Genomic DNA, 11,928 nt, shown 5'->3' with positions numbered 1-11,928 from the left:
TAAAACAAAAGAAAAATAACCCTTCAATTAGTCTAAACACTATTTACATCTTGTTCTTTTACAGCAAAGAATTCTCCATAATTATTTATACGCTTCCAATCCATGTACATACATCTACATACTACACACACTAGTATGTACAAGTGTGTATTATTTTATTCTGTACTACTACACCTTCTCTTCGTTCAAATCCATCACATAGTAGCAATCATATTTATATACCATGGCTCATGAACACTAACCGACACGGTGGCAGCCACCACTAAAACTTCAGAAGCTTCCACCACCCTCTTTGTCAACACAGCAGCTCCAACTTGCCGCAATGCCGTTTCTGCTAATTTTATTCCACGAGGTCCACTCCCACCCAGCACGACTCCTCTAGCAGCCAAATAAACAGCGTGAGATACCCTTTCAAACACGGGATCCCCAGCTTGCAAGCTCTTTGCTAGCATCCTGGCCATTACAACCCTCCGGGACTGAAGCTTCTCGGTGTCTACCACTTCATCACCATGTTCTGAGAAGACACTAATTATTTCAACAATTTGTTCAATACCTGCATCTTCAACACGATCCAATAGATCCAAAAGTTGCTCAGTACACTTTGATACTATGCTTTCCATGTCTGCAGGGCTGGCTATCACTTTTTCACTCAGGAGGGTCTGTCGACAGATTAAAATGCTGCATTTTACATAACTTTACATTAGTAAGCAACTCATTCGAAAAATTGAACAAACAATATTAATGACAAAAGACTGTTGTAATATATAGAGGATTAAACCATTTTGAGTTATGATTCAAAAAATTGAAGAAATTTCAAAATTCAACGCTGAATGTATTTTTACCCTCCAAATATATAAATGATCAATACATACATTCCCATATAGCATTGCAAGCCTTTTTACCTTGTTGAAATTACAATAATCTTCTGGATTTGAGCCTGAACAGACCTCAACCTTAAGAGGTTATGCATAAAAGTCTCCGGCAGAGCTTCTTGTGATAGACCTACTACTCCATTTACCAACTTCAACAAGCCAAGCCTCACCAGCAAGTCAACTTTCCCTCCCTTGCATTCTGGTTGTTGATTTCCTGAATCAAGGACAGAACCAAGTTTATAAAGACTCAATGTGACATCTGTAACAACTTATTTTTCTTCTCGTATTCAGTATGAAATGTCAATTTTTTCCATCAAGATTCAAAATTTCCATTTTTTGGATGCTCAAAACCAAGTGTATCAAGACAAACATCAATGCCAAATCTGTAACAACATATTTCTCTTCTCAGTTTCATTATGAAATGTCAAATTTTTTTCATCAAGATTTGAAAATTTTCATTTTTTGGATGCTCAAAATCCTTTGTTATAGTTCCCCATTAGAAAATACCTAAATGTTGAATCATACCAGTGCTCTTATCAGCAAGGCTTCCATTTGTTTTAACTGGAAAATTTCCACCAGTTCTAAGGGTGGTGGAAGGAAGAAACCCACGTGTTGAATTTTCATTGCTCATCAAAGCAGCAAGAGAATTTGTGTGTTCTTCCCATTCCTGATCTTTGCAATCCAAAAGGGAAGAAAGCCACCGCAACGTCAATGGCAGAGAGGTAGATGCCTCAGATGGAGATCCATAGCGGTTGGCAAAAGCATTTTTAAGGTAATCCAAGCCTGCAGGACCCTTTAACAAAGGCTCCATAATTCTTAAACGTGCTTTGCTTATATCTTGTTTAAGCACCTGTCGAAATATGAAATGCAGTTAGATTAGCAGACATGCAATACACCAAAAAAGACAATTCTTTTCTACAAGTATCTCTGCAGAAGAACAAAAATATATAAATAAAAACTAAACAAGGGCAGATCATGAAGTTCAAATCCTTTGCAGTTCTCATTTTAAAACATCAACGACCTGCCACTAGTAAGGTGCAAAAACTATCCTAAGGAAGTGGTTTGGATGATATAGGTAAACTTTCCAAGGCATGACCATTAACCATAACAACTGGTGTAGTAGGTGATCACCAATCCTAGGTCAACCATTCATTTTATAAAAGCTTGGCTATAGAAGATGCTAGCAGCATCAGTAAGAGTTTATCATGCTGACGAAAAAGGGAAACTGGAACTGAGACAACTTCAACACGAATTATAAAAATAACCATTGATTATTAAGTGAAAAATAAAGCACCAATCTTGTAAGAAGTTAAAAAAAAAAAAAAAACAAAGCATAGTGTCAACAACGACTGGTAACAGACAATTTGTTTTGGGGCTACAGGGCTGAAGCATCTCATAGCAACCAAAAAAAAAAAATTATAACGAAGGAAGTGAGGCCATATACAATGCATATTTCCCTTCCCAAGTAGCAATTTCATATGCGCTAAGCATGGAAATAAGGAAATCCAATCCCAAACTCCCAACATTTTACTTGAATATGTCTACAAATATGCTTTATTAAGCAAGTAGGCAACCAGCATGATAAAATGCAATTTTTCCTTTCCCTTTTAAGGACAATTCCAGATCAAACCACAAAGCAAAAACAAATGAAAGAGAACGCATGAAAACACACCTGAATCTGCTCTAGGACAAAGCGCAGACCCTTGATCATTGCAATGACACATGAATATCTTGATTCATTTGTGGTGTGACATATCTCAAATAACTCATTCAATAACTTCTGATGATTGGCTTTCATTTCATCATCACCAGCTGGTGCGGAAAGCTTCTGCAAAGTTACCAATGCAAACTCTAGAATCCTTCCAAGGTAATCAATGTCCAGGTTACCTGACTTCAGCACCTTCAGGAGGGAAGAAAAGAAGGGTTAATGTTTATTAATGATGGTTTTAACAGTAATATCAATTACTGGCTGCAGCAATGGAATTACCTGAGAGAGCACCTCTATATCAAAAGCGTCAGTAACTTCTTGTTTCCAGCTCTGTGGAGCCATCTCACACAGTTCCTCCCTCACCTCCCTCATGAGCTGAATGACACGATCATAGTCAGGATCATCCTGTTTCATAGATTCTATGATGCCATCCCAGAAAGCATTCTCCATTGTTGCTCTTATCTTTGCCTGCAAAATAATGAGGCAAGAAAATGAATTACCCATAAAAAAATTCATAATCAGCAATGTGTGAACTTCATGTTTCTGCATATTGACAACAGGCAGATATACCATACATTTTTTTTTCCAGGCGAGTAAAAAATTACCATATAAGTGACTATAAATATATAAAAGGGTCTTGGGGTTATAATATGTTTCAATCACAAAATATGAGTATCAAGTTGTTTGGGGATGGCAGAAAATAAGTTTAGTGAACTTAAAAACACTTTCTTCCTTCTATTTTAGAGCATTTTTCCAACACTCAATACTCTAGCAAAAGCAGCAGCAGCAGAAGAAGAACCAACATACAGAGTCCTCCATCATTCTCTTGATAAATATGAAGGAAAAAAAACATTATACTCAATTACTAACCTTAAAACTCTCTTGATCTTCATTAGTGACACTTGGGCTATCTGAAGAAGCATAGCGCTGCTTATGAAGGAATTCATTTACAATCAGTTCATTCTCCGTGATCACCTTTTTACCTGAAGAACCCAGTTGACCATCTAAACTGCTACTATGTGTAGAGACATCAAATCCTTTCACTGGGGAAATATCATCTTCCTTAAATAGGGAGCGAACTACACGGCTTGGCTTCTCAACACCCTCAATCAGATTACTCCTATTATCTGAGCTAGGAAAAGAAGGACCAGCCGAGGAACTAGGTGGGCTTGGAGTTATGAAGCGTGTGATTGGTGATCCCACTGGGCTTCCATTTTCCTTTGCTTGGAAGTACTTTGATCGAGTTTCAGATAGAGCAAATTCCATACGCTCGATCCCCGCATCTCCACTCAGGTGTTTCACCTTTTCCCTCAAGAGTTTTTGATCTTCTGTAACCTGCATTTCCAAACATCCAAACATAACCATTAGTAAAATCTATGAACAAAATTAAAACCTATCAAAAGAACAGTTCAATATCAATGCCCACAACAAAATTATACAAAATTAGCTTGCATCAGGAAAACATCTTCTCTAAGTAATTTAAAAGCCCATTTTCAGTGACAAAAAACAAAGTTGACTAATGGTAACTTCCAGCAGTTGCATGCTGCAATGCTTTACAAAAGCCTAACACAATAATTGCATGTTTGATAATTTCTCCAGAAAAGATTATTAATAAAAGGGGGGCTAAGGGCAAGACCTGTTTCTGAATAGCCTTCATATCATGGGTAAGAGCACCACTCTCTCCTTCTGGAGTCAGCTTGCAAGTTTGAATCATAGAGAGCTCAAGCTGGCAAGCTGCCCTCACCAAATCATCCTCCAACAACTGAGCATCCTTAACCTTCCACACCACAAAGCAATTTAAGTAGGAGCACCAAGCTTTATCAAATGCTGCAAGCTGCGACCTGAAGGTCCAACGTTTTTGCAATCCAAAGTCAGACTCTTCATCAGAACTTTGCATGGGCCCCTCCAGTATAATCTTAATCAACAACTCAAACTCTCGAATAAATTCCTCTGCAGACTTGGTCAGAGCAGTTTCACGCTCTCCTTGACCACTGAAAACTGCATCTGGATGACCCAATATCATGTAAGCACAAAGAACCAGTCTCACTGGATACCTAGATAAGTTTTCTGGGCTTCTGGCAGCCTCCCTGACAGAACCTCCTTTCTTTTTATCTCTGCTCCTCATAGAAGTCCTGGGAGTAGCCCTTTTCTTTGGGGAAGCAACTCGTTTAAGAAGGTGGTCAATGTTATCCAAAATGGCATGATTAGCAGAAGATATGGCCCTGGAGACCTTCAAGCGGCTCTCAAACCGGTCAACCAAAGCTTTCACTGTTTGTAGGGTAGCAGATGATTCAATCAGAACAGCAAGCTGATCAAAAGGCACTGACTTCACAGACTGCTCATTGATTTTCAAAGCATCATATGCTTTTGCCAAGGCAAAAGTAGTTCTCCTCAGCTTAAGAAATCGCCTCCAACACCTAATAGAGCAACATATTAGGATAAGAAATGTTCAGTTTCATCCAAGAGAGAAAAATTGCGCGACAAATAATTTTTTTTAAAAAAAATGCTGTTTTTTCCAATAAAAGGAAAAGTGTTTGATATATTTAACTTCATTTACTAAGTTCTGAAATTGAAAAATTATTTGAGCACTGAATTCAAGCAATACCATTAGGCAGTTGAATATGATTTAACTTCCAATTAGACATTTGGTCAAAAAGACTTCAAATCAGACATACCTAAATTGCAATAATATCATAATTCATAAAAAGCATCACGAAATGCAAATTTCAAAAATTATTTCCTCTAAAAAAGAAAAAGAAAAAAAAGTGGCATTATTGTTGTCCTAAAAAATCAATAAGTTCTTTGAAGAAAAAATTGTCACAAACTTGTCATTCATCTGAAAAGCATAGACCAGATATTGCAGGCATTAGATAACTCCATCAAGTTCACATAACAAATAAAAAATATCAGCAACTAGGCCCATACAGAGTTAAATGCTATAAGTTTCTAACCCAGCTCAAGAATGCACAATAAAAATTAACAACAAAATGCTTTAGAATTCTGTAGCAGTTTTTTTCTTTTTGCATAGGGAAAAAAAATTCTGTATTAGTAAAGTTGGGTTATATACCATGCTAATTTTCTGGAGAGATGATCAGCCTGCCTGTGCATCCTATTCCACTTGGTGTGAACAGGATTATTTAGTCTTCCTCTCTGCCTCAAATATTCTGCTCTTTGTCTCTTTGCCTAAGTATCATAATAATTTATGAGAAACAATACTAATAAAAAAAAATTATGAGAAATAATAAGATAATCAAGCCCTATGAAGGCCACATCAAGAAAAAGTAGATAAATATAATATAATATAACTTCAGGCAACATGCATACCCTCTGAAGTCGATCTTCCAACTGGTCTTTCATTCTCCTTCTCTCAACTTCACGTTGGTGAGAGACAGATTTAGCCACCCGTCGCACTTGCAACATCCGAGCACGTGCCCTCTTTTTCTCTGCTTCCAGCAAATCCAGTCGCTTTGTCTCAGCAGCTGCACGCTTCTGTTGAATTGCAGCACGCACACGCTCCTTATACTTGCTATCCCGGGCCATCCTTCGCAATAATGACTGAGATGACCTCTCCTTTAGTGTGGCTCTTCTTTGCCTGTAAGCCTTGAGGATAAGCATTCTATTTACTTCTGCCTGCTGAACCCGTGATTCCACTTTTGTGCCAAGCTTCTCACGTTCCTTCTCAAAACGCATTTGTACCCCAGTTTTAGCTGCTTGCCGCAACTCATCCAACTTAGCTAGCCGCATCTGGGCCTTTGCCAAAATGCTCAACCTGTTGGTTTGATGACAAGTAAGCTTAAAAGAACAAACATCCTAGAATTTCAACAAGCAAAAAATACTTTGTTTCTCGTCAGTTTAAGGAAAATGTTTCTTTATTTACCTAAGCAAACATAAGATACCATCACATTAATCACTTGGAGGACACATTTGTAAGTCTTTACTGGAACTTAATCCACCTTTATATCCAATTCCAATAATCAACAATCAATGATCTCTTTTGAATTCCAAGTTTCTCTTTTAATCTAAGTTCCATAATTGACAAATGTGAGCAAGCAGAGAATGCATGCAGAGGCAAGACATAGTAAATTACAGCCAGGTAGTTATTTCCGACACTGATAATACAACGAGGATGAAAATTTTTGGTTAACGTGGTTCAGAGTTATACATCCCAATTCAGTGATGATAAATATATATAGAAATGTATTTCCATTACAATTGAGTGTTTATGTGTTCTCATATCCCACCCATAATAAATGCACCATATATTCCCCATACACAAAATCAGATTTTGAATTTGAAACTCTTCTTGATATCTTGGTTTTTCTCCTTTTTAATAAATATTTTGGTCTCATGTCTCATGTAAGAAAAAAAGGACAATGATGTCACATCTGGAACAGAAATTTATACTCATAGTAGAGATGTGTATTGGAGTAGTTACTAAGATCACTAATGAGTGGCAAAGTTATAAAGGAAAAACTTAGAGATGAGGCTATTGGAGACAACTCAAAAGTTCCATATAAGCCATTTGGAAGAACAAGTAGACAATCAAATGGAAATACAGAAAAGCATTCATGCACAAAAATTCTACAAAACAATGCCTAAAGGTTGATGCGCAATACAGAAGAATGTATAATTGAGATAAAAAACGTATGCATGTTTGGTAATGCATTTTCTAACGGCACTTTTTCAAAGTACAACTTTTTAAAACTTCACTTTTTTCCTAGGTGAAGCTTTCTCAAACAACCCCATTTTCAAAAGGCTGAAAAATAAGTTATGCAATACAAAAATATTACCTCTTCTGCTCAGCAGCTTGGAGCTTTGCTTCAAGGCGCTGACCAAGGTCTTCCTCATTAGATGAGGACCGTGATGGGCTTCTGGGCTTCGCTCTAGCCTTGCTTGACAATTTCTCATAGTATTGCTGCACCCAAAACAACATGACAGAATAAAGCTTATGTAAGATTCACTATTGAGAGGGACTAAAAAAAACCCAATGTAGGATTCAGAAAATGAAAACACAGAAATGCCTACAAAGTGAATTTTTTCATGAAAATAAAGATAGTGATTACAAAAGACTATTTTAAAAAATGGGTACAAGACTAAATTTCAAATTGAAAAAGTAAGGGATAATTTAAATTCAATTCAACAAGTAATCATGTTCTTTTTTTTCTTTTGTTTAAGGAAAGAATGTTAAAAAGCAAAATAATTTGAAAATGGAACAAACAGAGGCCCACCAGACATGTGAAAAGGAAAGACCAGAAAGTGCAAAACAGAAAAAATTCAAACAGAAGAAGCACCCACCTTTACCTAACACCCCCCCCCCCCCCCAAAAAAAAAAACCCTTCAATACAAAGCTTTTAGCTTTTAACCTCCCCAAAAAAAAAATTTATTTATAAATAAATAACATAACCCATGATTCTTTGAAATTCAGAAAGCTTATATCCAAATCCTATTACCATGTTCGGTTACCAAGAAAAAAAAATCAAAATTTTGATCTGGCTCCTGAGAAAATTACAGACTGTACCAACTTTTATGAAACGACCACACCGTCTGGTGATCCCTGAAGATTTTCTGTAAATGAAATTCAGATTGATAAGTCTTCAAAATGTTTAATTAACTAATCAGCACGTTTAAAACAAGAATCTTTAAATACCTGAAGAATTAATTAGCTCAGTTAATTTCCAAGTAATTTCTTTTCATTGAATTTGATTTTCTCAGTAAATAATCGAAAAGTTAAGAAATTAAACCATAACCAAACCGACTTTAAAAAAAAAATAATCATAATTAACATGAGATTATGATAATTATATTTAATTAACGAAAAAAAAAAAACAGTAGAGTTGAGTCTTCAATTTCAAGAACCAGACCAAAAAAGAAAGGTTCAAAACTCTCAATCTTTTTCCGTTATTTTTCTCAGTAAACAAACACGAACCTTTTTGTTAGTGATAATAGTAATTAATTAAACGAATTCAAAAAAAAAAACAACAACAGCTGAGAAGAGTAAAGTTGAGAGAGAGTCTTCATATTCAAGAACCAAACCAAAAATAGAGAGAGAGAGACCTGGCGGCGAAGATCGGCGTCTCGGAGCTTGGCTTCGATATCTTCGACAGTGAAGTTCTGCGGGGACTTAGACTCGGAGAGTCTCCGGCGAAGCCTGCGAGGCAATTTGGGCGAAGAAGAAGGAGAAAACGACGTCGCACCACTGTCATCATCCAACGGAAAGTCCATTACCATCGCTCCTCCAATAACAACCACTTTCCCTTCTCCTCTTCCCTCAGGCGGCGACGGAGACGGAGACGGCGACGACGGCGACGGAGACCACGATTCCACTCCCCCGGCCATCATCGATACGATGAAAACGATCACAACGACGCCGTTTCAGTATATATATATAGAGAGAATCAGATCGATAACGATAATTGTGGAAAGATCGCGAAGGACTGAACAACACAACTCTTTTTCTTTAATAGAAGGCTGCGTTTGGTGTTTTTCAAAAAGAATAGAAAGAGAGTTTGGTTTTTGTGTTTGGTTTTGTGTAATAAAAGAAAAAGAGATTGGTTTTTGTGAGATAGAGGGAGTATGAAAGCGTGTTTATATTTTTTTTTTCTTTTGGGTGTTGTGTGAAACACTTTACTTATCCATGCCACGTTGGCTGAGGCCCCAACGGTACTCTATCTACTCTTTCTTTTTTCTTTTTTTAATTACACCAATCAAATTTGGTTTTTGTTTGAATTTTAGTCATAAAATTTTAGAATTTAAATTTTACATCGCGACATTTCAAGATAAAGGGTTTAACTCATTTTAGGAGTGTTTGGATTTTACTTTCTAAAATTTAGAGTGTTTGAATTTTAAGCCTGAAATTTTATATTTTAATAGTTTTTTTTTAATAAGTCCTAAAATTTTATATTTTTTGGTGTAAACTTTAAATGCTCCAAAACTTTAGGGAGTAAAAATTCATATTCTGAAAAAATCAAGCTGTAAAGTCTAAGAATAAGTTACTACTACAACAGTTTTCACAACTTGCTTACATAATGAGTTAAAAGTTGTAAAAATAAAATAATAGGTCTATAATTTCACTACTCGTAAGTCGTTACGTGACAAAATTATGAAACTAATAATGATTAGACTTAACTTCAGAGAATAAAATTCACAATCTTAAAGTTAAAGGGGGTAAAATTCAAACGTTCCAAACTTTAAACGTGATTTGCAATTTTTTTTTTTTTTTTGTCCTTAATTCCTTCAGCTTTGGGTTGCGTTGCTTGGTTGAATTGCTTTGCTTAATTCAGTTGTTGTTTGTGGACTGCCAATGCCCCTGGGCCTACCTTTTTTTGACTTCAATGCCCCCCTGGCCCCCTGCCTCTGCGCCTGCCGCCTAGTGTTATTTATTTATTTTTTGACCATTTTGTCAAAACAATGATATAATAATCATACAAATTAATGCTACTTATGTATTGATTTTTTGTCCAGTTTAAAAGGTCAAATTTTTTTAAAAAGTATTATTTATTATTTTGTTTGTTTTATAAAAATGTATAAATTTTTATAACTACTCTTAAATAAATTTATTAAAAAAATAATTTTGAAAATAAAATAGAAGTATAATAAGAATATTAGTAAATTAATAAATTTAATTTTTAGAAATAAGACAATATTTTGAGACATTCCAAAATATAATAAATGATAAACAAACTGAGACGGAGGAAGTAATAGACTTTCTTTTTGCAAAATATTTGATTTTGAAAATTATTTTATTACAAAACTTTTATGCCAACTTATTTAATTATTTGGCCTTTTGGGGAACTTAATTTTGCCAAAATTCGTTCTATATTATTGAATAGAATGTATAACTTAAGTTTGAGAAAAACGAGTTTCAGGTTTACCGCCTTTCACTTTGACAAAATTGAGTTCTAGTTTAAACCATATTTTGAGAAATTCAAATTTCGAAAAATAATATATAACTAAATAAATTACAATAAAGACTTTTTAACAAAATAATTTTTAAAAATTGAATATTAAAATAACTATAATAATAAATATAAATTTCAAGTTCTTTCTTGTTGAATCTGACATTCTTCAATTAAATTGAATCATTTCTATGTGTTTACCACTAAATTAGTATTTAAATTTATTTATTTTTATAAAACATATATTATTTTTATTGCATTAGTTAATAAAATCATGTAATTGAATTCAATTTAGAAACCGAGCAGGCAATGTCAATCTAAAATAATATTATTTTACTAAATGTTTGTTAGGTCGGTGCAAGGAGTAAAATGACGTAGTGGTTGCATTAGTTTTTGGAACATCTGGTCACATGTTGTAAAAGCTATACAGAGGGCAATGGAAGACATTCTTTGTTTTTTGTCTTGAAGAGGGTAAAATATTTCATTTTTAAACTTTTAATAAAATATATAATATAAAAATAATAAAAATGATAGCTATTATCCATTAGCTTCCACATCATATCATATGTAATTTAATATTGTAAAAGTAAGGTCTTTGACTCTTTGCACATGGTTTTATATATATATATATATATATATATATATATATATCATATCATATTATTACCTTTTCCTTTTCTCAAGAAAAAAAAATATAAATAAGAATTTGAACTTTACCTCCTTAAATATGGAAGTATTTAGATTTTACATCTTGATATTTTAGAATTAGAATTTTACCTCTTAAATTTTAGAAGTGTTTAGATTTTATTCTCTAAAGTTTGGAAAGTATTTAGATTTTACACCGTAAAATTTGAGAGTATTTAGATTTTACACCGTAAAATTTGAGAGTATTTAGATTTTACACTCTAAAATTTCAAAATTTGGAGGTGTAAAATTCAAACACATCCAAATTTTAAGAGATAAAATCCAAATTCTAAATGGATTAGGATGGATTAGAAGATTACATATATAAAGTCTTTACCATAATTAATTTAATGAAAAAGTTAACGAATACCCTAAAGACATTTGTTAATAATCAATTTTAGGAAAAATTTTGAGGGGAAAAAAAATTAATGTTTTACCAGCTTTTTCTATTTTCTATAAAAATTATGTTAAAACTTTTCTAAAATGGTTTATTAACAACTGTCTTAACATGACCCTTAATTTAAAAGTCTTAAGTCCATTCGACAAATATTTATAGCTAGTGTACCTTCATTTTGAACCCTTTTTTTCTTTTCAATATTGAACACACCTTTTTTCTTCCTTTAATAATACTAATAATAACATTTTTCGACTTGACATAAATGTATCTTATTTAAAATCATCACATCTATTTTGAGATGACAAGGGTAGCGATACACTCTGTTTAGTTTGATACTAATATTTTTTAGAAAATGAGTTATTTTTCAAAGCA

At 34.0% G+C, this 11,928-nt stretch overlaps 1 protein-coding gene across 1 annotated transcript; it reads right to left on the bottom strand.

The window, feature by feature from the left end:
* On the bottom strand, nt 1–9,177 carry LOC142618085 (uncharacterized). The gene is made up of 11 exons (XM_075791066.1): nt 8,635–9,177; nt 7,371–7,495; nt 5,905–6,349; nt 5,648–5,763; nt 4,217–4,997; nt 3,451–3,915; nt 2,860–3,048; nt 2,545–2,772; nt 1,398–1,722; nt 903–1,086; nt 1–678 (listed from the first exon to the last, which is right to left on the bottom strand). The coding sequence occupies exons 1-11, from the start codon at nt 8,917–8,919 to the stop codon at nt 195–197; spliced, it is 3,627 nt and encodes a 1,208-aa protein (XP_075647181.1). The 5' UTR covers nt 8,920–9,177; the 3' UTR covers nt 1–194.
* Nucleotides 9,178–11,928: the final 2,751 nt, after the last annotated feature.

Source organism: Castanea sativa, chromosome 1 (assembly GCF_040712315.1).
Source record: "Castanea sativa cultivar Marrone di Chiusa Pesio chromosome 1, ASM4071231v1".
NCBI lineage: Eukaryota > Viridiplantae > Streptophyta > Magnoliopsida > Fagales > Fagaceae > Castanea > Castanea sativa.
The sequence above is the reverse complement of the archived record's forward strand: the minus strand, read 5'-3'. Positions and strand labels throughout refer to the sequence as shown.